General features: G+C 38.0%; 3 protein-coding genes across 4 annotated transcripts; 2 read left to right on the forward strand and 1 right to left on the reverse strand.

Annotated features, from left to right (window-relative positions):
- The first annotated feature begins 249 nt into the window (after nt 1-249).
- On the forward strand, nt 250-3,049 carry acp5a (acid phosphatase 5a, tartrate resistant). Its single transcript, XM_077718960.1, has 6 exons — nt 250-305; nt 651-757; nt 822-1,021; nt 1,119-1,243; nt 1,645-1,990; nt 2,064-3,049. The coding sequence occupies exons 2-6, from the start codon at nt 667-669 to the stop codon at nt 2,301-2,303; spliced, it is 1,002 nt and encodes a 333-aa protein (XP_077575086.1). The 5' UTR covers nt 250-305; nt 651-666; the 3' UTR covers nt 2,304-3,049.
- Nucleotides 3,050-13,994: 10,945 nt separating this feature from the next.
- Nucleotides 13,995-16,579, forward strand: syce2 (synaptonemal complex central element protein 2). Of its 2 annotated transcripts, XM_077719041.1 has the most exons (5): nt 13,995-14,208; nt 14,485-14,616; nt 14,762-14,820; nt 15,685-15,793; nt 15,899-16,579. In XM_077719041.1, the coding sequence occupies exons 2-5, from the start codon at nt 14,542-14,544 to the stop codon at nt 16,106-16,108; spliced, it is 453 nt and encodes a 150-aa protein (XP_077575167.1). In that variant the 5' UTR covers nt 13,995-14,208; nt 14,485-14,541; the 3' UTR covers nt 16,109-16,579. The 2 variants fall into 2 exon arrangements, with proteins under 2 accessions (XP_077575167.1, XP_077575166.1); XM_077719040.1 differs by lacking the exon at nt 13,995-14,208 and having other exon boundaries at nt 14,215-14,616.
- LOC144198157 (glutaryl-CoA dehydrogenase, mitochondrial-like) lies at nt 16,321-24,242 on the reverse strand. The gene is made up of 12 exons (XM_077719039.1): nt 23,912-24,242; nt 22,800-22,919; nt 22,677-22,709; nt 22,447-22,587; nt 22,204-22,266; nt 21,953-22,123; nt 21,750-21,879; nt 21,424-21,640; nt 20,228-20,331; nt 19,873-19,998; nt 19,233-19,393; nt 16,321-17,971 (listed from the first exon to the last, which is right to left on the reverse strand). The coding sequence occupies exons 2-12, from the start codon at nt 22,906-22,908 to the stop codon at nt 17,898-17,900; spliced, it is 1,329 nt and encodes a 442-aa protein (XP_077575165.1). The 5' UTR covers nt 22,909-22,919; nt 23,912-24,242; the 3' UTR covers nt 16,321-17,897.
- Between the last annotated feature and the right edge of the window lie 34 nt (nt 24,243-24,276).

The following is a 24,276-nucleotide window of genomic DNA, read 5'->3' on the forward strand; positions in this document are numbered from 1 at the left end:
TGAGAGGTCCAAAACCAAAAATATGATGCAGTGACCACGTGTGAGATAAAGCAAGTTCAACTCAAATAAGAGCTGAAATGAAGATGGAAAAAGTACAATGTGGAAGTAGATGTGTCAGGTACTATCTAAAACAAGTGTTGTAAATCACGAGGTCTAGGTCAGTCTGCGATCCCAAGACTGTTTTTGTTCAGACATTCCACATGTGAGCAATGGTCATGCCCCCGTGGCGTGGCCCAGCTGATAAAAAGGAGGAGCAGAAGAGTTCTGTGCAAGGCGAAGGGTTATCCACTCTACTTATCAGAGCTGTGAGTGATTTGATTTGCTTCCTAACGCACATTGCATGCAATTTGTGCTTGAACAGACAGGACATTTGTGGCCTCCACAGCCCTCTGCTTCACAAGATTTGTCATTAGATGATCGGCTTCAGCCCGAGCATGTCATGTTTGGGCTGCAGCCAATCACAAGTCACTTTCAAGGAAAGATTTCAGCCAGAGCATGTTGTTACAGGAAGCGGGGGGTTTGCGTAGTTAGCTAGATCACATTTCCTGATTTTGTTTTGGTCTTTGAATGCGCATGTTCTGCTTGATTGTTGTGGTTAAACCTGCTATTCAATGAGATTCTGGTGTGATTTTTTTTTTATTTTTTGGAAGGGGAACACCTTGGAAGATGGCGCTAATTCTGGTTGCAGTTGTGCTCACCGCCATCCCAATAGTTGGCTGTTATTCTCCAACATTTCAAAATCTGGATTTGGACCGCAGTAAGTACTGCCTGATTCTTCGCTGTGTCAAAGTTCTCAACATTGTTTGTGGTCTTTCTGACAGGTAACAGGACCTCCATTAAGTTTCTGGCATTTGGTGACTGGGGAGGAGTACCTTACCCACCATACATGACTGTGGTGCAAAAGTCCACTGCTCAAGAGATGAGTAAAGTTGCAGAACGCATGGGAGCAGACTTTGTTTTGGCCCTCGGTGATAACTTCTACTATAAAGGTGTAGACAGAGTGGATTCTCCAAGATTTAAGGTCAGTCGAGAAGACATCTGGTGCACTGTCAATTTATTTTTATTATTGGAAAGCTTTTCCTAGTTGTTATTTCTTGTCATCTGAATTTCTACAACAGGACACGTTTGAGGCTGTATATACAGGAAAGTCTCTAAATATCCCATGGTACGTTATTGCTGGCAATCATGATCATGCAGGAAATGTCCAAGCTCAAATTGATTATACACACAAATCTTCACGATGGTAAGTAAATTGCTCTTTGTCAGATTCTTGTTGCTTGTAATAATTGAGAATAATCAGAAAAATAATTCTTGATTTTTCTCTATCCAAATTCATATATATATATATATATATATATATATATATATATATATATATATATATATATATATATATATATAACTTTATTTTTTTTTTACAATTAATAGCAGAAAAAAATCGCAAAAAAAGTGAATTCGCAATAAATGAAGCTTTGATAATCGAGGGAAGACTGTAACCACATTCTGCTATCTGTAAGAATCAAAATGTGTTTTGACAACTCCACATATGCACCCTTATATGGCCCTTGATCACAGGAATGCCCTTATAAGTTTTGTTTTTTCATGGCACTAACGTTAATGGGGCTTGCTGTCGTTGCTTATAAGGAACTTCCCTTCCTACTACTATGAACTGGACTTCCGCATACCCAACACTGACAAGACGCTGACCATCATCATGCTGGACACTGTGAAGCTGTGCGGAAACTCTCTCGACTTTGTGGACGAGAAACCCCGAGGGCCCTTAAACGCGTTGGACGCCAACCGCCAGGTGAAGTGGCTGGAGGAGAGGATGGCCAGATCCAAGGCTGATTTCCTCCTGGTGGCCGGGCACTACCCAGTCTGGTCAGTATCTGAACATGGGCCCACTGATTGCCTCCTTAAGAGGGTTCGGCCTCTACTGCTTAAGTACAATGCCACTGCCTACTTCTGCGGCCATGACCACAATCTTCAGGTAAATCCTATACATACAATGTTAGATTGATTTGCCATTCCTGATTTCAACACCATCTCCTCTTCATTTGTAGTACATCGAGGAGTCTGGATTGGGTTACGTAGTGACCGGCGCAGGAAATTTCCTGGATCCCGATGTCCGCCATTGGAAACGCGTCCCTAAAGGTTCCGTGAAATTTTTCACTGGCCAGGCGTCCACACACGGAGGCTTCGTTCATGCAGAAGTCAAAAAGGACAAAATGATACTCAGCTATTACCAAGCTAAAGGCACCTCTCTCTATCGTACCGTACTCTCACCACGGAATGGCAAATAGATGACTGTCAAAATTAAGCACGGTTCCATCTTTTTACATGAAAAAAACGATTGTTTCTATCATTTTACAAAGCTTTCAAATCTAATTTTGTCTGAATAAAGTGTTCAGATGAGAAGGGACCCAGAGCAAATATGATGTAACATGGCCCTGCTGTAAGGGTTCTCATTTAATGCTGATTGTTACTACTTTGAATATAAATATTTAAAATGATTTTAACTCTCCAGTCAGTATTGTTAAACGTGACTTACTCTTCTTGTCTTGTGATTTCTGGAGAAGGGAATGCAAAGAAGATAATTGTGCATTAAGTCGTTACCATCTAATCAGGTATGGATTTTGTACTGAAGAGTCTTGTCTGCTGTTAAAAATCTATACGTCAATTCTGACTTGACTAGATAAACAATTTCATCCCAAGACATGTCCAGTTCGCGTTTGTTTATAAGTCTTTTGCCATCACATGACATGAAAACAGATTTTATTTGGACATTTAAGGCTCTCTCCATATTGTCCAGGTGACAATATTTAATTAGTACATTGTAATGTGCTGAATTGAAGTGAATGTGTGAAATGCTTTGTTTGGTAAACGCATGTCTTAGAGTAACGACTAATTCTCAAAGCACTTCAACTGAAAGGATTTTGAGGGAGTGAATGGGCCTCTAAACAATTGCACTTGTACATAGACCACATTCTTTAGCAAAATGTATATTGTTAGTGTCACATGTGAATAAACATCTCTTTTAAAAACATAATTTGAGCTTGTCAATGTGTTCTTGCGCATATACACGAAAGTATTTGCATTGATGGATTCTGTTCTGTTTATTTTTCATGACCTTTAAACCTTAAGGACAAATGTACAACATTAGAACACTTCCACATTTTTTTTACCCACAACTTTCTATTCTTTAAGAGCCGAATGGCAGAATTATTTTCAAGTGTTTGAGTCATGGAAGTCCAATGCCATGTCAAGCATGTCAAGTTCTGTCATTTGATTTTTTGTAATCTGCTGATTTAAAAAATAAATAAATAAATAAACAAATGAATAAATAAATAAATAAATAAATAAATCACATTCTGTGGTCTCTTTGCCTTCGTCTAATTTTGGCCTCATCACCTCAAAATATTAACCAAATATATACTTTACTTGGAAGTGGTCCGTTTAATCGCTACTTGTAACTAACCCAAGAAATCAATTTCTAATGAAACGGAATTTCTGATCCTTTTTGTGGGATCTATATCCATATACATTCAATAACTTCGGATGAGAGGAAGCGCACAGAGTCGGTCGTGATGAGAATTTACCAGACTTCAGCTGAAGGAGGGCTCAGAGTAGCCAGTGCTAGGAGATGTGTCCATCCCCCGGCCTGACCAGTTCGAATCCCTAGCTACCCTCAACAGTTAAGCTAGTTTTATTAACAAAGGGTCATGTGACCTAGGTACAAACTTTAGGCGGGAAAAGCTGAACAAAGAAATGGGCGTGTCTTTGTATATGGCACGCCCCTAACTCATAGGTGTTCTGATGGAAATTTCCACAAGGCTCTGCAAAATTCTATCCTAGTGACTATAGTGAATAAAAGTATAAAGAATACATTCTATACTCCACACTTTTTAAAAAATTCATCCTTGACTCCATAATGGTAAATATTAATAAAAAAGATTCAGGAAAGGTGGTGTCAGGTTTAGAACCATATACATTCAATAACTTCGGATCAGAGGTAGCACACGCAGAGTCGGCTTGATGAGATTTTCAAAGACATCAGCTGAGGGAGGGGTCGGGAGGAGCCAGCGCTTGGAGATGAGTCCATCTCCTTGCCTGACCAGTTCCAATCCCTGCCTCCCTCCAACAGTTGAGCTGGTTTTATTAACAAAGGGTCATGTGACCTAGGTACAAACTTAAGGCGGGAAGAAGTAGACAAAGAAGTGGGTGTCGTGATAGATGACACCCCTTTAACTAAAAGGTGTCATGATGGAAGTTTCCACTGGGTCATGCAAAATTCTATTCTAGTGACTACACTATGCAAAATAAAAGACAATAATAATAAGCATAAAATACATTCATACTTCACAGGTGGCATAATTGTTCAATGACTGGATACTTCAATGATGGCGCTGTTGCCTGCTCAGCCCCATCTGGGATGCCATCTGAGTAGTAATTCGTAGATTGGCAGAGACTCAAACAGGATAAATTTAGTCCACCAATCCCTGTACACAGAACAGAGAAGAACAAGTTTAATTACTTGAACACTTTTTTGTGACTTTGAATTTGCTTAGTGTCTTTCCATAAAAATCTCATTCCTGGTTTAAAATAAATCACTTTAATCTTTGGAATTGTTAATATATATTTACCGTGACTTCATTGTTTGGGAATCGTCCAATCAGAGTTGGAGATGAGCCTGTAGGAATCAGATTAGACTGTCAAGTGTGAATAAAGGACATGAAGATCACTTAATCCCATTCTGAAGTAAAAACATGGCTATAAAACACACCTCGTTGGAGTCTCTACTCGGCTGTGATGCCTCACTTTTTTATTCCATACATGACGTGTGGCATTTGAGAGTTCTTACCTCGCTTACGTATATTCTCGTTGTAGTCTGGTTCCTTCAATCATTCAAAGAAGTTGAAGTTGTCCTTATATATATATATATATATATATATGGGAGTGTGAATATAGTTTTTTTGTATATGTGACGTAAATTGGACATTGACCTATCTAGTTAACCTATGATAACTAGATGGGTGATTACAAAAAAATGATGATATATTATCAAGAATTTAAGATACCAAAACATGGATTCTCATGGCAAAAGTTCTTGTCTATTAACAAAATTAAAAGATGAATATAAGTACAGCAACCCTTGAACAAAAATGTCTGTGTGATTCTTTGTCTCCAAACTCCTGTTTATTTCTATTTATTTATTTATTTATTTATTTATTTTAGATTCCAAAGCTCATAGGTAATAAAAAAAAAACTGGCGTATTAAGGCTAAACTGTTCTTCTAATCTTCTCTTCCTAATCTCTATATCCCCCGCTCAATGTAGGCACCCATGTTGGCGTAATGAGCAGTGTAACCTTGAAGACATCATTGTGTAAACGTAAAAAGGTTTACATTGGAAAAGGTTGTTATTGCATATTTGATGTCACAGTAAATGTTTCGTATCTGCCTCTTAACAGTAAAGAAAAAGCAGCACAAGTGAAAGACATGTAGATCAATAAAATTGTTTCAATTATGAATTGAGATCAATTGCTGTGTTTCCCTGGTTTGCAGCAAATCAGCATAATCTGCTTTTCCATAAAAGGGATCTCACCTTGTCACCTTGGGCTAAACACTGACTTCTTCTAATTGAATTAACTCCACCCTGTTGCTTGTTAAATCAGGGTGAGCAATCTTGGGAGCAGATTTTTGCTTGGTCTTCACACGATGGTCTATTCACGGTTCCACCAACAACCAACAGGACTTGCACTATCCAATTATCCAATCAAAACAATGTCTTACAAACACTTAATAGCCACGTGAGCAAGATCAGGTTTTGTTTAGCATGACTTTGCATCTTCGCTCCATTTTTTTTGCCTATGATTGCGTGGGTTTTTTCTAATGCTATTCTTCATTAAGTTGGAAGTATTTTGACACCAACATAAGCATTTTAAATTGTATTTAGATATTCCTGTCATGGCGAGTAATAAATAGCGAAAACTGGTGAACCAGATGACTACGATCTTGTTTCTGCACCAAGATTGTTCTTAATTTCAATTATTAGTTTTTAGGTTAGGGCAAAAATGTAAATATTTTATAAATATATCTTTTTAAAAGCCGGCACTATTTTAGCCAATCAAATGTGAGCCAGAGTATTTCAGTTGTTAGATACGGAAGAAATATTTTTCAACAGCGGCAATCGACATTTAATTATTTACTTCCTCTTACCGGTTGTTTGAATTTGCATATTGGCGAAATATTTAGTTACATTTATATTTGACCTTTAGATTTAATATTTAGATTTAGTATTTAGATTTAATGTTTAGATTTAATATTTAGATTTAATATTTAGATTTAATATTTAGATTTAATATTTAGATTTAATATTTAGATTTAATATTTAGATTTAATATTTAGATTTAATATTTAGATTTAATATTTAGATTTAATATTTAGATTTAATATTTAGATTTAATATTTAGATTTAATATTTAGATTTAATATTTAGGTTTAATATTTAGATTTAATATTTACATTTAACATTTAGATTTAACATTTAGATTTAATATTTAGATGTAACATTTAGATTTACTTTTTACATTAAACATTTAGATTTAATATTTACATTTAATATTTAGATTTAATTTTTACATTTAACATTTAGATTTAATATTTACATTTAACATTTAGAATTTAATCTTTACATTTAACATTTAGATTTAATATTTACATTTAACATTTAGATATAATATTTACATTTAACATTTAGATTTAATATTAACATTTAACATTTAGAATGTAATATTTACATTTAACATTTAGATTTAATATTTGCATTTAACATTTAAATTTAATATTTTACATTTAACATTTAGATTTAATATTTACATTTAACATTTAGATTTAACATTTAACCTTTTTTTATTTAGGATAAAAATTCACGATATACAACGTTTAAATTTTCACACTATATTTTTAACACTGGAAGGCTCTAATTGTGAGATATTGCCATGTTTTTTTTTCTTAAACAAGCACATCATTACAAACTGTGCCCCATATTACTATATCCATCGGGGGGCATGGTGCAGTGAACATGCCACTTTGTATGCTTTAATCAGGGAGTTCGTATTTCACATTTGTCAACATGTTACATGAAACAATGTTGATTTAGTCCAAATGCTGTAATTAAAAAAAAAAAACACTAGGCATGGGAATGACATTCCTGGATTGTCTGTGTTAACTGAAAAAGTAGTCATCCATAGTCATACACAACACTTCAATTTTGTTAATATTTTTCTCAATAACTTTATTTCGTATATACATTCAAAGTCACTGATGGTATCATTCAATTGTCTGACTTCCCATTTTGAATGGAATTAAAAATGTCCATCCAGTGAGTAAATGTGAATGCGCATGCAAAATTGTGTAGCTAAAAAGCTATCTCCTTTTACAAGCATAATATTCTCTGGATTATAAATTGCACTCTATCTCGCCGCTCATCTCATTTTTTGTACCGCTTCATCCCCACTAGTGTCACAGGGGGTGCTTGAGCCTATCCCAACTGACTTTGAGCCAGAGGCGACAATCAACCATTCACGTTCACACTCATACCTAAAGGGAAATTTAAAGTGTCCAATCACTCAACCACGCATGTCTTTGGAATGTAGGAGGAAACCCGAGTACCCGAAGAAAACCCACAAAGGCCCAGGGAGTACATGCAAACTCCAAACAGGTGGACCGACCTGGATTTGAACCCGCCAAGTTCCCGACTATGAGGTTGATGCGCTAACCGTGCCACCCAAATTGCACTCAATATAATATATACATATTAATTCATTTTGCGAACCACCTATCCTCCCAAGGGTGACATGGGGTGCTGGAGCCTAACCCAGCTGACTTTGGACAAGAGGCCAGGGACACCTTAAATCGTGGGCATGAGGAGACGTACAACCATTCATACTCACACTCATACCTAGGGGGAATTCACAGTGCCCAACCAGCCTATCATGAATGTTTTTCAGAATGCGTGAGAAAACCAGAGTACCCAGAGAAAACTCATGCAGGCCTGCGGAGAACATTCAAACTCCACACAGGAGGACCGATCTGGATTCGAACCCAGGACCCCAGAATTGTGAGGCCGTCACGCTACCCACTCATCTGCTGAGAACAAATAGTGGGAAAAAAATTATGCATCACTCTCTTTTGGAATCGACAAATTGCTGCCACTGGTGAGGTTGCTGGGAAACAAAGATGGAATGTACGGAATGACACCCATCAGCGGGCTGGTCATTGGCGTCTCTCCAGAGGGCGTCATGGGAATGATAACATCGTCCTGGTCCCAAACGTGGAAGGCATTGGGGTGTGAGTGGCTGATGCTGCAGGGCATTTGAAGTGGACTCACCCCCTCTATCACACCATCTTTTTTCTCATCTTCATCGACTGGACCAAGCAAACAGTCTGTGGAATGATGACAGGTGTGAAAGTTCAGGGTAAAGACACCTTCATCATGTCATGTTTTTCATGTAAATAGACTTGTTTGTTAAATTTAAGATTACAAAAAAAATGTTGAATTTTTCTGATGTGTAATGTAAGGTGGAGAAGAACATAAACATTGTTCATATTTTGCAAAAGTGCCCATCTGACATGATGGCAGACATTTTATCAATACCTGTACTATTTCAACCAATCAAATGTGATTGATTTTTAGTTTATCCCCTCAAGGGTTGCCACACCGGAAGAGTCAATCTGCATAATAACTTTGGCTCATGTATTACCGTATTTTCACGACTATAAGGCGCACCGCATTATAAGGCGCACCCTCAATGAATGTCATTTTTTCCATATATAAGGCTCACTGTATTATAAGGCGCACTGTCTATTTTGGAGAAAATTTAAGACTTAAGTGCGCCTTATAGTCATGAAAATACGGTAATTGCTATTGACTTCCAGGTATGAAGCACTCACTCCACAGTCACCTCTAGAGCCAGCCATTGTTGATGTTTTGGATTTTTTTGTATAAAATCTTGGGGGAGGAGCTATATGAAAGTGTTCTCGTTACCTCTGCGTCCTGCGTCTGATACGCACAGCTTTTCTTCCAGACGCACAATTTCAAGTAATGTGCTTTTTTCGGACGCAAAGAAATTTTTATCAAAAAAAAAAACCAAAACACATATATATCCGATAGCAAACAAATTTATTCCACATAATCTTTGCGAAATAATTCTCGCGTGAACGAGACTAGCAGACACTAGCAGACGAAGGAGAGGAAGCGATCGCAAGAGTTTCGTAATAGTGTAAGAAAGATAAAAAATGTTTCAGAAAAAGCAAAACAGTCTGGATAGTTATTTCGCAGTTAAAAATACAACTAGTAAGAAAAGAACTGCAGAAGATTCGATCGATGATCATGAAGCAAAACGGGGTAAGCAAGGAAAAATACGCACATTTCAAAAGACTTGGTTGCAGCTGTTCGCGTGGTTACGATATGACGAGGAAAATAATTTCATGTACTGTGCTGTTTGTACGGATAACAAGCAGGTAAATGGATTGATTGCGGCAGCTAAATGCACGAATTTTCAAAAATGCACCCTGGATAGACACATAGTTTTGCCCGGACACAAGTTGGCACTGGAAATTCCCACATTGCGAAATAACAAGAAAAAAATCGAACAAAAGGCATCAGCAACAAAAGACAAAGTAGTTACAGCTTTATTGAAAGTTGTACATTGGATGTCCATGGAAGATATACCGTTCAGCGAGTTTAGCAGCATAATAAACCTGATGCATGAGCTTGGTGTCGCTGACTTGGATATTTTGAAAAAACACAAAATTAATTACGAATCTTACTTTACGTTGTGAGAGAGGTTTTTCTGTGCAGAACAGAATCCTCACAAAGAAAAGAAACAGGCTGCAAGTGGAAACTCAGCACAAACTGATGGTAGTGCAGCTGGCTAAAAGTGTGAACCATCAAAAGGCCCTGGAAAAGGGGAAAGGCTGCAAAGAGAGGAGGATCTACGAGCTGAAAGACTAGTACAATGATAAATAAACCCTAACCCTAAACCATATAATAAATAAATTAAATCTGAATGTTTATATATCGTTGTTTATGTTTTATTTGCATCCGTAGTATGTTGGGACTCGTGACAAGTTTCCTGGGACGCACAGTTTTCAGACAAGCGAATCCCTGGGACTCGCAGTGTGCCAATTGTAAAATTATCACTGTATATGATGGAAGATTTTGTAAACTAAGATGGCATCTGCATATTTAACAGTATTGTTTCAGTTCAGGCGTTTGTGTTTTTATAATATCCGACAGTTGTGGTTTTTCGTTTTTGGTTTTCTGTTTTTTTTTTTCATATATAAGGCGAACTGGATTATAAGGCGCATTGTCTATTTTGGAGAAAATTTAAGACTTTTAAGTGCGCCTTATAGTCGTGAAAATACGGTACACAGAATTCCCTTCCTGACAAAACCCATGCAAGAAGAAATCGAACCCGGGCCAATAACGAGGTGGCCAGACCACTTTTTCATATATATTTTTTTTATAACATAGTTGGTCTTGATTGAAAGTCTCTCCCTACCTCATGCACCCCTCTTATTATACATATGAGCAGAAAAAAATAATTGTTTTTGCATTTTCTTTCTTTGTGTTAGGTAAATTGATTTGGATTGTCCTCTGACTCAGCAGTACCAGAGATATAAATAACTGGCAGTTTATAATCCTGATAAAACACAAACATAAGTATGGATTGACAACCCTGTAATATGATTATACAAAAGTATCGTGAATATCTAATAAATAATGCAACATGATTTCTGCTATCAAGCTGTAAAATTAGCTGATAAAGACCTTACTAGTTTATCACTTACTATGTAGCAACAAATCTGAGAAGTGAAGGCTTTTTTTCCCCCAGAATTTGAATCCTCAATGTCCCCCAACTAGTAACAGTAAAGTCAATTCCCACAGTGAACCTTTTCTAGTGCATGATTTATAGAATAAAAAAATAAAAAAAATAACGAGAACATTTTCAATTTGAGTAAGAAACATTCATTACCTGTAATATCCAGCAGGAGGTCTTTTATGAGATGACCAATAATAGCGTAAGCCACAGCGACCACAACCACAGCGGCCACAAAGACATAAAAAACAGATTTTGGTAGCTGAAGGACATCTTTTGAAGAAGGTTTGAACTCCTCATACATTGGCTCCACAGTTTGGACCAAATAGTGAAATGTATGCGCTCCTTCTTCTTCTGTATTATTGAAACTGTCCATAATCCCAATGTAGGGGGCATCAAAGTTATTTCAACAAATTCCTAAATTTCTAGGTCACACATTCTTGCCTCAAACCTGCCACCACCTACCCATCTAAAAGAAGATCATTCAGGTACACCAAAGCATTAATTAATCCACTGTTCCGAAATAAATTTCAGCATGTGATGGTAGTTAAGTTTCTTATTGCCTGATCCTGTGGCAAAAAGACGTTGGATTTTCTGTCTCCGTCCCATGTGTCCTCTTCACTGGAAAATAATCCGGACTAAATGCTGCTGAGTAGACATACACTCCTTGAACAAGAGAGAGAGGATGGGATTAGACTGCCAATCAGCAAAACCCTTTCCCTTAACATTGCAGGCAACACAGATTAGCCCATTTAAAGTAAACCAGATAGTATGTAAAGGATTTTGAGTTTTTACATGGATAGCAGTAAACAATTAGATGTCAGTAATTATTATAAACCTAGGTAAATTGATTCTAATCAAAATATTGTCTCCTAGTTGTCTTAAATGTACTTTAACTGTGTATTTTTTAATACCACATTCTAATCAAATGTACAACATACAGAATTAATATTTTATAGTTGTTATAGGGCATAGGCCTCACAGTTCTGTGGTCCTGGGTTCAAATATAGGTCAGTCCTGTTTTCACCAAGTACTATGGTTTCTCTCCCACATTCCAAAAACTTGCATGGTAGGCTCATTGGACACTCTAAATTGCCCCTAGGTATGAGTGTGAGCGTGAATGGTTGTCCGCCTCCTTGTGTTCTGCGATCGACTGGCCACCGATTCAGGGTGTCCCCCGCCTATGGCCCAGAGTCAACTGGGATAGGCACCAGCACCCCATATGACCTTAATGAGGATAAAGCGGTTCAGAAAATAAGATGAGATGAGACCATTTTTGGGTTGTGAGAGGAAATCAGAGTACCTGGTGAAGACTGTGACATATTTTAACCATATAATCTAATGAAGACTATGACATATTTTAATCATTAATTTTATTATAGCTGCTTCATTTTGATATATTACTATTGTATGATTAAACACTTGTTTTTAACTCATTACCATGCAAACTAGCAAGGTTCCCTATAATGATGCCTATACAAAGAACAGAGGTTCTATGTCCAATATCCTTTTGAGGTTCAATTACAGGCAGCTCCAATGCACTGCACGCTAATCTCCAAATCCAGCCGGGATAAGGAGATGAACGGTGCGGATGTCCAAGGCCAAGAGTTGCGGGGACAATGGACAAGTGGAGGATCCAAAAGAGGACGGCCTTCTAACAGTCGTGGATCAATCCACATGTTATTGTTAATCAGCTAATGAATACAGACGCTCCCCTACCTACGAACATTCAACTTACAAACAAACGGTATACACAAATATGTCTGCAAATTGCATTTATGTCGAAAAATGTTTGTAAGTTCGATTTTGTGTTGCGCGCCTTTTTCCGAGTAGTGCTTCTTTCTGCCGCTAATACCGACGCCCGGCGCTGTGAGAGCTCAGCTCACCCAGCATCCACCTTCCTCTGTCCAGTTCATTGCAGTGCGGAAGTGCGTGACGTATCTCCAGTGCGCAAAGAACCTTTTTCATTTCTATCATTAAATATCTCGTGCATCCATTATTCAATATGGTTGGTGAAAAGCGAAAGGCTTCTAGTGAGGGAGGTGCAAGGAAGAGGCAAGCCATTTCATTTGAAACGAAAGTGACAATAATAAAGAAGCTTGATGCGCGTGAGAAAGTGGTGAGCGTTGCACGGGAAAACAACTTGAATCGTTCAACCATCAGTAGCATTCATAAACAGAAAGATCAAGCCGCAGTACCCAAATATTGAACGTTGCACAAAGATTGCGAATCAATTGAATGACGCCATACAGTGCTACCGCATTTATGATGAAAAAAAGAAAACTGCGCAATCGTCATTAAATAGCTTCTTTCGGTCAGTTTCTCGTAAATCTCTCTTCATCTCTCTAACGTATGTATAGAGTACTGTATGTATTCTCTCCATTTTATTAAATATTTTTTTCAGTAAACACCAATGCTGGTTACTTATACAAGACTCAAACATACAAATGCACCAATATAAACCTTCAATATACTTATATAGGCCTTAAACATAAATTATCATACAAAATATACCACTCAATCAACTCCAATTTGAACAATTTCAATTTATGAACAAGTGCTCGGAACCTTTATCGGTCGTAAGTAGGGGAGCGTCTGTATTCATCTTTGTATTACTATAACTGGGCAAACTCGGGTTTGGATGTTGTCTTTCTCATCCTCTGCTGTGAATAAAGATGCTTAGCGGGCATATTACTTGGGAGGGGGACTCGGATCTTATTATAGATCAATTTGTCAGGAATAAATCATCTGTGGATTAATTTGCTCAACCCTGGTCTGTCTCTTCCGATGCTGAACACACTCCATTTTTAGACGAGATAAGACAGAGTTAAGGAATAAGAGTTAGGTGCTAAAACTTTACGTCTAACACTGGCTAAAACCCACACAGGGAGCATATGCAAATACAATGTTTTCCTCATTTTCAGTTGCAGTTCATTCTACTTGGAAGGCAGAATGTTTAAAAAAAATCCTTTGATGTCCACTACACTTGCCTTTGACAACTCCCCTATGAAGTTTGTGTTTTTTAAACCCAGTTGACTAAAGTTAAAAATCTTTTGTGACAGTGCATGACGCAATCTCTCAATTAAGAAGTTACATACACAATCATCTCCCTTGTATATATGACTTTTTTTCCTCCAACAAATATTTGTATGACTGCACTGATACCATCAACCGCTGGAAGAGAAATATTTCTTACTATTAATATTTGTCCTGAAGCCTCGATCATGGGCAGAGCTATTAGTAGACTTATATTACTTTTAAATTGAACTTGGCATTAGTTAAATTCAGAGCCCCGCCCCTTCCAAAACCGAAGACCATAATCAGGTATGGTAGTATCATATTACCTAGCATGATATCCTCGTAACAGCATTTGCGTGATACTCTTTCAATTATGTCATGTTTTATATAATATTTGTACACGTTGTATGTTTCCGCTTATATCTGTCAAGAGTCTACGCTTAAAACTAAATCGTGAGCTTGTTAAGCATAACATATAGTCGTTAGCATCCGTTAGCATCGAAGACGCTGAAATTAGCTTAATTTTCTGTGCCTGCTAACTTTGATAGAGTCGTATTTACTTGGCAAACTACTTTTCCTCAGAAAACACATTGGAAATTGTGTTCTCTCTAAGTCAACATCACATTTTACGGGATCAGTATGGACTTTCTCATTGAAGGAGCAAATACCTCACATTGCAGCCAGCATGAAGGACATCACCAGGACCTACGAATGGTACAAAATTCACCCTCTACCATCACATTAATAAACATAATAGCTATGGTCAATTAGCACTGTTTATTTTGAAACCCAATGGCACCACGGAGCTAATGTTATATTTTAGTAGTGCATATTTATAATGTAATTTCCCTGTTTGTAGTTTCAGGTAAAAGATACAGAGGACAATTTAAGCAGGAATGACATGGAAGAAAATTCCAGGTACAAGAACATTTTATTTCTACCCCTTTTGGCTCTCCTTCATAACAATATAAACATATAGTACTTCTGTTCGAATGTGTGCCATCAATATGGCTCCCCTATAGTACTTAAGAAGTGTTTCCCAACCACTGTGTCGTCACACTAGTGTGAGCAATGGTCAGGTGTGCCGCGAGAAATAGCAAAAAGTCATACAATGTCATATTCAGAGAAAAAAATAATATGAACATATCGAGATTAGGCTGACCACCAATTCAGGGTTTCCCCTGCCTCTGGCCCAAAGTCAGCTGGGATAGGCTCCAGCCCCCCCTGCGGCCTTAGTGAGCATAAAGCTGTTGAGAAAATGAAAAAAATATATAACAAGGTCAAAATTGGGGGCGAGTGGTTAGGGTGTCGCCCTCACAACTGGGGTCCTTGGGTTCAAATCCAGGTCACGTCAACCTGTGTGGAGTTTGCATGTTCTCCACGGGCCTACGTGGGTTCCCTCGCACATTAGAAAAACATGCATGGTAGGCTGATTGGACACCCTAAATTGCACCTCAGTATGAGTGAGTGTGCATGGTTGTCCGTCTCCTTGTACCTTGAGATCGGCTGGGATAGGCTCCAGCATCCCCGTGGCTTTGATCAGATTGACTATTGTTATTATCGGCGACATCGTTTTAATTTAAAAGATTTTCAGATAGTGGTGTCACTTTGTGGTGATTTTTTTCAATGCAAAAAGTGTGCCGCAGCTCAACAATAGGTTAGGAAACAATGCCTTAGAACACTCCAAGCTCTCTGGTCACTAAATTTTTTTAAGTTGGATATATAACATTTATTTGCACTCACTGAACCCAGCAACGACTAATACCCCCAATGTGCTCTCAGTTTAAATGACATCAGCAGAAGAGTTCAAGAACTAGTGGAGAAGATTCACAACCGCCGCAATAATAACTTGAAAGAAATAGAAAGCTTCCAGCAGGTTCTAGTGGACAAGGTAGTTGCTTCCCTCCCCTAATTAACAACAACAATAACAAAGTTTACATGTTTTGAAGTGGACCTCGAAAACTAATAAAAGGCTCTCCGTTGTGGTTTTCAATAGGTCACAGAAGTGTGCCAGCAAATGAAGCAAGACCTGTACAAAGCCTATGAAGAGAACAGCACCGAGATGGAGGTCAAACTGCTAGAGCTGACAGATGTGCTGGAAATGTGCACCAAGCTACACATGAAGCTCCTCGAGGCCAGCCATGTTCTTGGTGGCCTCCGTGATGGCCTCGCCATCAGTGGAGCAGCAGAGCCGGTGACAGACTAGGTCGGATTTACATTCACAGAGCATTTGTGTCACTATAAGTCTTTCTCTTTAAGAGTACATCAATTAGTGATTGTGTTATCGGCTTGGAGTAATAGTTCAGATTAGTCTTTAGGTCAGTGAGCACCTTATAAAATTGTTTTCCCCACTTGTATTTCTTATTAAATTGAGAGTATTGTATAGACAATTGGTGCAAAAACTAACATTCAACCACATTGTGTAAGGGAGACATTTTATTGTCGCTTTTCACATGATACATCTCAGCCATCCTCATTTAGGCCATTTACAGTTGTAATACAGGACATAAAAAAACATTTTTCATGCTACAATCTTTTCATGTAACAGTCAAAATAATTAACAGTATTCAGGCATTATAATAAGACAATTATAGAGTATATCTGACCTGGTGTCTAATGCAGTTGTTTTTTTGACACGTTGAAAGTTGAATGTAAATAAAAAGTACTTCAAAAGGCACTGTACACTGAGACTTCTTTGGAATTAGAATTCCCTGCTAATCGCTACATTCGAAAATGCTCCATGCTAATAATCACAGAGACGTGGCTACACCCACAAATACCTGACACTACCGTACAGCTAGAAGGCTGCACAATAGTTAAATCAGACAGGATATTAAACTCAGGGAAAAAAAAGGTGGCGAGCTTTGCATTTATGTAATTGAGGGACGGTATAACAAAAGCACTGTTCTGGGTAGACACTATTCCCCAGACATAGGTAGGATTCACGTATGTGAGATGCAGACCCTTATTTCTGCCTAGAGAAATAGCAGTTGTTATCATCACTGCTGTCTACATACCACCGGACACTAAAGTTAGTACATCTCTCCCTACTAATGGACACAATAACCAATCACCAGAACGCCTACACAAGTGCCGTGCACATAATTGCAGGAGATTTTAATCAGGCAAATCTCAAAACTGTTCTACCAAAAATTTACCAGCGCGTGAGAAATGTCAAACATGAGAAGGTAAAACTGAATCATGTTTACTCGAATATCAAAAGTGCATACAGTCATGTGAGCACACTTGGGACAGTCAAATCACACCTCCTTGTTCTTGACCACTTATTTGTCTATTTCTATTTGTTGATTATTTATCATTACTAGATATTGAGTATCTATGTGTTTATTTGCTTGTGTTGTTGTGTCCATAGACTCAGCGAGTGGTGCTCTCAACAATTTGATGCTTAACGTCTCCAAAACCATGGAACTCATCCTGGAAATCAGACGTAACAAGGCCACTCCGCTCTGCTGATGTCACTTGGACTACTTATTTATATTCATTTGTCGGTTGTTATTTGTGCACTACGTGGCAAAAGTTTCTAATTTAATTACACTTGTATAATGACAATAAAAGCATTGAATTCAGTCAATTCTTTTTCAGTAAGATCTGAAAAAACATCTGTATTTGGCCACATTACATGGGTTATTTTTTCAATTTTTTTGTGTGGTTTCACTGCAAGAATAGATCCCATTTGTCATGAATAGCACAAATTGTACTGGGGTTTAAAGAAAAAAAAAGATACAGAAAGACTGCCTGGTAACATTTCTCAAATGGCAATTAGCAAGTTCTAGGCAGTATAAAATATTCTGAGAAAAAAAGTCTAAGCTGTCAAATGATGACAACCTAACCCTATCTGAATGATAACTGAAACAGAAGGGTCAGGTTACGAGGACAGCATCTATTTATAATTGAATCCACAAATTCAAAGAACCTGGCAAAAATGGCAATAATGTGCTTTAGTTTCTGTATCCAGTAATCACTTCTCAAAACAATTATTTTTCAACTGTAAAAGATTGAAGTCCAGTAATAGCTCTTCCCAGGATCAAGGCATGGATGTCATGTGTTCCTATTAGAGGAAAATCACAAATAAATGACGGTACATAATTTGTTACGTCACAGAATAATTAAAGTAGTAAAGCATACTGCTTGCTGGCTTCTAGCGGCAGATGGACATAGCTGCGATTAATAGGCTCCTTGCACTTTTTGACATGGTCTATGTTGTAGATTTAGTGCTTTATGCTGTTACAGGTTCTTAAAGTACGATCAAACCCTCAACCTCTGAACTGTGTGGCCGACGCGCTCATCCTCCTGCACAAATACAATAATTGATTCATTCATTCATTTTGGGAATCGCTTGATCCTCATTAGGGAGTGTGCTGGAGCCTATCCCAGCTGACTCCGGACCAGAGGCGGTGGACAACCCTGAATTGGCGCCCAGCCGATTGCAGGACACAAGGAGATAGACAACCATGCACACTCACACCCATACCTAGGGACAATTTAGAGTGTCCAATAAGCCTACCATGCATGTTTTTTTTAATGTGGGAGGAAACCAGAGTACCTAGAGAAAACTGACAACGGCCCGGGGAGAACATGCAAAGTCCACACAGGTGGACCGACCTGGATTTGAACCCAGGACACCAGAGCAGAGTATTTTAAAAATGTTAAAGAAAAAAAAAGACTTAAAGATCTCAGCAGTGAAAACTATTTTTTGAAGTAATACAATGATCAGACCTAAATACAGTTTCCTTCCACTAATATTAAAAGAGTATAAAGAAGAATTACAACCATTTGTTTCTTTGCAAGTCTAATCAATTGGACGTACATAAATACTGATTTTCTTGTGAAGGAGGTTTTACAAATCTGTGTAGGGCCGATTGGACTACTGTGTAAAATGAAGCAGTTTGGCATAGATAAAGCCTCTTCTTGTCAACACAAAATTGTGTGCAAAGAGTCTATGCGATAGTGCTCCAGAATAATCCTGCATAGTTGCTAAATTCCTCATGTTTTTATAAATAAGATTAGTAATCATATATTATATATAGATACAACTTTTGTGTCAAATGAATCTAGCATTTCAAATACAAAAGGATGAAAAAAATGTAACCTTGGCAATTGATGCAGAGGATGATTGAGCGAAATTAATCTGAAGAAGCTAACCGTTTTAGATGGCATACAGAGCACACAAATGGGAAGTTTACAAAACACAAGTCAATGTTATATTATTCATTTTTCAAATTACTGAGGGCAAAAACATCAACCATCAATTTAAGCTATTTTTTACTCATTTACTCCTCTCCTTTTTGTTTATTTAATAAGTGACTCACCTTCATATGTGTTGACAGCTTCAAGGTTCAGGACATGACGGATGATGTGGTACTCATCAGAAATTCCGTTCCCACCCAGCATGTCTCTGGCTTGTCTTGCGATATCTAACGCTTTGCCACAGCTATTCCTTTTCAGCATAGAAATCATTTCCGGAGCTGATCTATTTGAATAAAAACATGATTGGGAAACAGCATTATAAAAGAGCCTACACCAGGGGAAAGGAACCTATGGCTGGGAGCCATATGTGGCTCTTCGCTAACCTGTGAGGTAAAATGTGTATTTAAACCACTGGTGACAGAGCAGAGTCCCGGATGCACCAATTGGAGCGTCACGTTGACACTATGGCACTGACACTACCTCTAACTTCAATCATCTTTTTTTTCATAAAATGTTTCTGCATGCATATTTTCATTGATTAGCAACTGCATAACAGTGTTGTAAAAAAATCATTTAGTACTTTAAAAGTAGTAGCATGACCCTCCCCCCAATCACAACACATTTTCACATTTTTACTCTTAAATTCTGAGTATGGCTCTTGAGCAATATAATTTTAAAATAGGAATTGTTTATGGCTCTCTGCATCAAAAAGGTTCCTGACCCTTGGCATACACTATGAAAAGAATAGAAGAACAAACTTACTTCTTTTCATCAATAAGTCTTCCAAGAGACAAACACGACTGCAGTCCGAGGGTTATCTCTGTCAACATGTCGGCCATCTTCTTCTGCATGAGCTGATTCCTCGCCAGTGGCACCCCAAACTGTATTCTGATTGATGAGCATAAATATTATTAAAATAGTGTTATGACTTATTTAAGTAAAAAATAATGCCAAAATGCATTATATATATGTAATAAACAACTAGTATTGATTTTCATTTGTGAGAAAGTTTTTGTTTCTTCACTGGTCCTAATCCTCTTTTGTATGAATTGATAATCCATAGGAGGAATTCATAAATTCAGAATACAAACTATGTATATTGAAGGAGAACATTTACCTGTCCATAGTGTACTGTCTAGCAGCGTGGAAACAGAATTCTGCTGCCCCCAGTGCTCCCCAGGCAATTCCATACCGAGCATTGTTGAGACAACCGAAGGGACCCTGGTAAGAAGGGTCAACAATAGTAGTTGTCATTTCTCTTGAGCAATACAGTAATACCTCGACATACAAAAAATTTGGGATACAAGTAAAATGTTGAGCAAATATTTATCTTGAGATACGAGACAACTTTTGATATATGGAGAGGCTGCTCATAAGAACATCATGGGCATTACTCTGTTATTAGATGGTGAATAAGAACAAATAAAAAATAAATCCAATCCAATATCCTGTTTTTGGTGTTTTTTCAGAGGGTTGGAACGAATTAGTAATTTGTTTTAAATTCATTTCAAATGATTCAATTGCTTTGAGATGCGATTAAATGAAAAACTCAATCCCGGAACGCATTAAGTCGTATCTCAAGGTACCACTGTACATTGTTCAAACAACTAGTATTGTGGATTCTGGACAATAAGTCGCTCTGATGATAATCCTAGTGAAAAACCAGGTACCGATACATAAAAAAAAGAAACAAATACAATCGTACCTAGAGATACGAACTTAATGTGTTCAGGGACCGAGCTCGTAAGTCTATACGAGGTGACTTTCCACGACAACAAAATCGCAACCGAATAAACAAATTTAAATTAACCTGGATTAATACATACACACTCAAACATACGTTTAATGTAACTTTACACAAAACTGTCTTTGTTAACTAAACATAGTCACAAGTGTAAGTAACGGAAGAAAAAAATAATTCAATATAGTTCCAAAACGAAAACTTGATGTCACACCACTTTCACGACCAACTGCATAGCACAGTCATGTATCATGTAGAGATAATGCTAACGTGAACACCCTCGCTGAGCAAGCGACAATGTTCGAGCACTTCAACTCAACAATCACCACTTCTATCATGCCAAAAGATTTTTGATTAAATTTGTCTGACAACACTCATTGCTGGTCCCGTTACCTGTGCATTTAATGCTGTGGGCTTGGTGACTACAATGCAGTGATCACATTCAATTTCAATTGTATTACCATTCTGCAAGTTGGTGTACCATGTGTTTCACGGCCATTTTTGGTCTACATTAACCACGATATTTGAGGGATTACAGTAGTGCATTTGCAAGATGGAGAAAACATACTTACAGCAAGACCAGACACATTTGGCAGCAGGTTTTCCTGAGGAACTTCCACTTCATCCATTAGAATCATGCCAGTAGCGGAGGCCCTAAGTGAAAACTTGCCCTCTATCTTCGGAGTAGCAAGGCCTTTCATTCCACGCTCCAGAATGAAACCACGCACTTTTCCATCTTCGCATTTGGCCCAGACCACTGCTATATCTGCTTCAGGGGAATTGGTGATCCTACAAGAGACCCATGCAGAAGTTGGTAGCAGTTGACTGCTCTCCTTTGTTACATGTTACAGATACATGCATTTCTAATGCTGTAGTCATTGTGTCTGTGCAAACACACCAGGTTTTGGCTCCACTGATACTGAAAGTACCACTAGATCTGTTATATATGGCTTTGGTTTCCATACTGCTAGGATCACTGCCATGGTTAGGCTCTGTCAAGCCAAAACAGCCCAGGATTTCTCCACGAGCTGGAATATGCAGAAAATATACAGAGGTATAAGTACTTGTAGAAGATTTGTGCCCACCCACAGAAATCCTCACCAAGCTTCGGTAGGTATTTCTCTTTCTGGGCTTCTGTGCCATAAGTGTTTATGGGATGCATGACGAGTGAAGACTGTACACTCATGACTGAGCGATAGCCACTGTCCACTCTTTCCACCTCTCTGGCAATCAAACCATATGCTACATAACTTGTTCCTGCACAGCCGTAACCTGTAGGATGCGAGAATAAACCATAATAAAACGTGGAAAAGTTTAACAGTAGGCATGTGAGTGTGGTGTATTTTGTGTACCTTTGATAGTGGGGCCTAGTACACCCAACTCTCCCATCTCAGAGACAATCTCACGGTGGAAATCTGTAATGTTTTGTAGAAATACAGCTATAAAAATCATACCGTTGAAGGTTGACCTATGCAAAATTCACTTTTTAGACAGAATACTAGCTCACAAAAAAAGCTGGGATGTGTATTTTTCTACCAATCCAATTATATGGGAAAGAACGCACAGTACATCTTCTAGTATCTGTGTTTACTCACGTTCATGTCTGTTGGCCATGACAATCCGGGGCATGAGTTTTTCCTGGCAGTAGTCACGGAATGAGTCCCGTATCATTACCTCCTCTTCTGTAAGCTGACCCTCAAGGTCCAGAGCGTCTCGCCAGTTAAATAGCACCTTGGCTGAAGGACAAAACAAAGGCACTGTTATGTCATCGTCACATGAAGTCACAGAACATGTAACAAACAAACAGGTTGAAGACGCTACGTACCTCCTTTTGGCACCTTTTTGACATCCTCAACATCTATTGGGAAAATACTCAATCAATTTCTTATATTTGTCCAATGCATCCTTTATTAAACAGTTTTATTCTTTGTAAAACTGCCAGTTTTACCTTTAACTTGTTGAGGGGCAGCAGCAATTGTACCCTGGGCTCGGCATGCGGTGACATACCCACATTTTGGTACGCTTGACAGCAGACGTGTGACGCTTCTCAAAGCCATACTACAATGCACTGAATATATCACAAAAATGATAGAAGCGTCATGGTACTAATTTAAACTATCTAAAACAACAAGCAAATACTGCATATTCAGAGTATGTTTACTTTTACTGTACAGTTATACCTCTACGAATTCCTCCAGGTACAAAATTTTCAGATTACAAAGCTTTTTGAGATGCAAATGAGCGCCTCAAATACAAAAAAAGATCCAAGTTACGAACACGTCAATACATTCCTTATATCCATTATTTTATAATGAAATGTTCGCGGGAATGCACTGCTTGCTTGAAAATTTCTCTACACTCTACTGTGCTCTCATTGGCTGTCTCACAACAACACTTCATGTTTCTTTGACCCTCGTTGTCTTCTTAAACTTATGCTTGGAAGAAACTGTAGTCGAGTTCCTTCGACGGACTCGCAATCGAGCCTCAGCCTGAATTGCAGCCTGCGGTGGGCAAAATTATGTCAGAGTGGGCAGCCGATGGGGCTTGTAGTCAGTAAGGTGGACGTTGACGAGTTGGTCAAGGAGAACTAAAATGAACTCTCAAAGGAGCAAGAGTAAATGTTTTAAATTATTAATATTATGTTCATTAAATGTGTATTCATGTGTTTGTGTGCTCTCTGTCTCTGTTGCTTAACGTTAGCTGACACCTCACATCTATTTTAAACACAAATAGATTGTGCATGTTGTGTTCATTTTAATGGCTTATTAAAAATGTATGATAATTTTCTCTCATTTTTTGATCTTCATACTTTTCCCACAAAATTGGGACACTGGTGATTTTTTTAAGGGTTTAGTTGGTAGTTTTATAGGCACCGTGGAATTAAATATAATATAAAATGTTCAATTTACGAAAGTTCAGCAAACATTTGATTTCGTAAGTAGAGGTACAGCTGTTCTACTTGCAAATATAAAACTAAAGTACCCTAAAGGTCCTGGTACTATAAATTGAAGCTCTGCTTCAGATACATATCTAGCGAGCGTCCAAATAAATGTATCTTACCGTTTTAATTTCCGAGGGGTTATAGGGAAGAGAAGTAGTGAATCTTTGTCCTACACGCGTGTTACTTAAATTGGTTAGATAATGCTGTTTTCGCCTACGTCACCTAAATGCATCACGTCCTTGCAATGCCCGTGATAATCCGCCATGTTGGGTGATGATAATAGCGCCTTTGAGATCTTAGTTTCAAAAGTATATTGAAAAATATTGAATACCTGGCTTTCTCAAAAGACAGAATATGACTATGAGCAAATATGGTGCAGTGTTATGTCGCGCATGGTGTAAATACCGGAATGGCCGCAAACTTTTCCACACTCAAAATGGTGACTATTGCCTACTGAGAGCTCGGTTTGAGCGATAAGGCGTGC

This window comes from Stigmatopora nigra, chromosome 6 (assembly GCF_051989575.1).
Source record: "Stigmatopora nigra isolate UIUO_SnigA chromosome 6, RoL_Snig_1.1, whole genome shotgun sequence".
NCBI lineage: Eukaryota > Metazoa > Chordata > Actinopteri > Syngnathiformes > Syngnathidae > Stigmatopora > Stigmatopora nigra.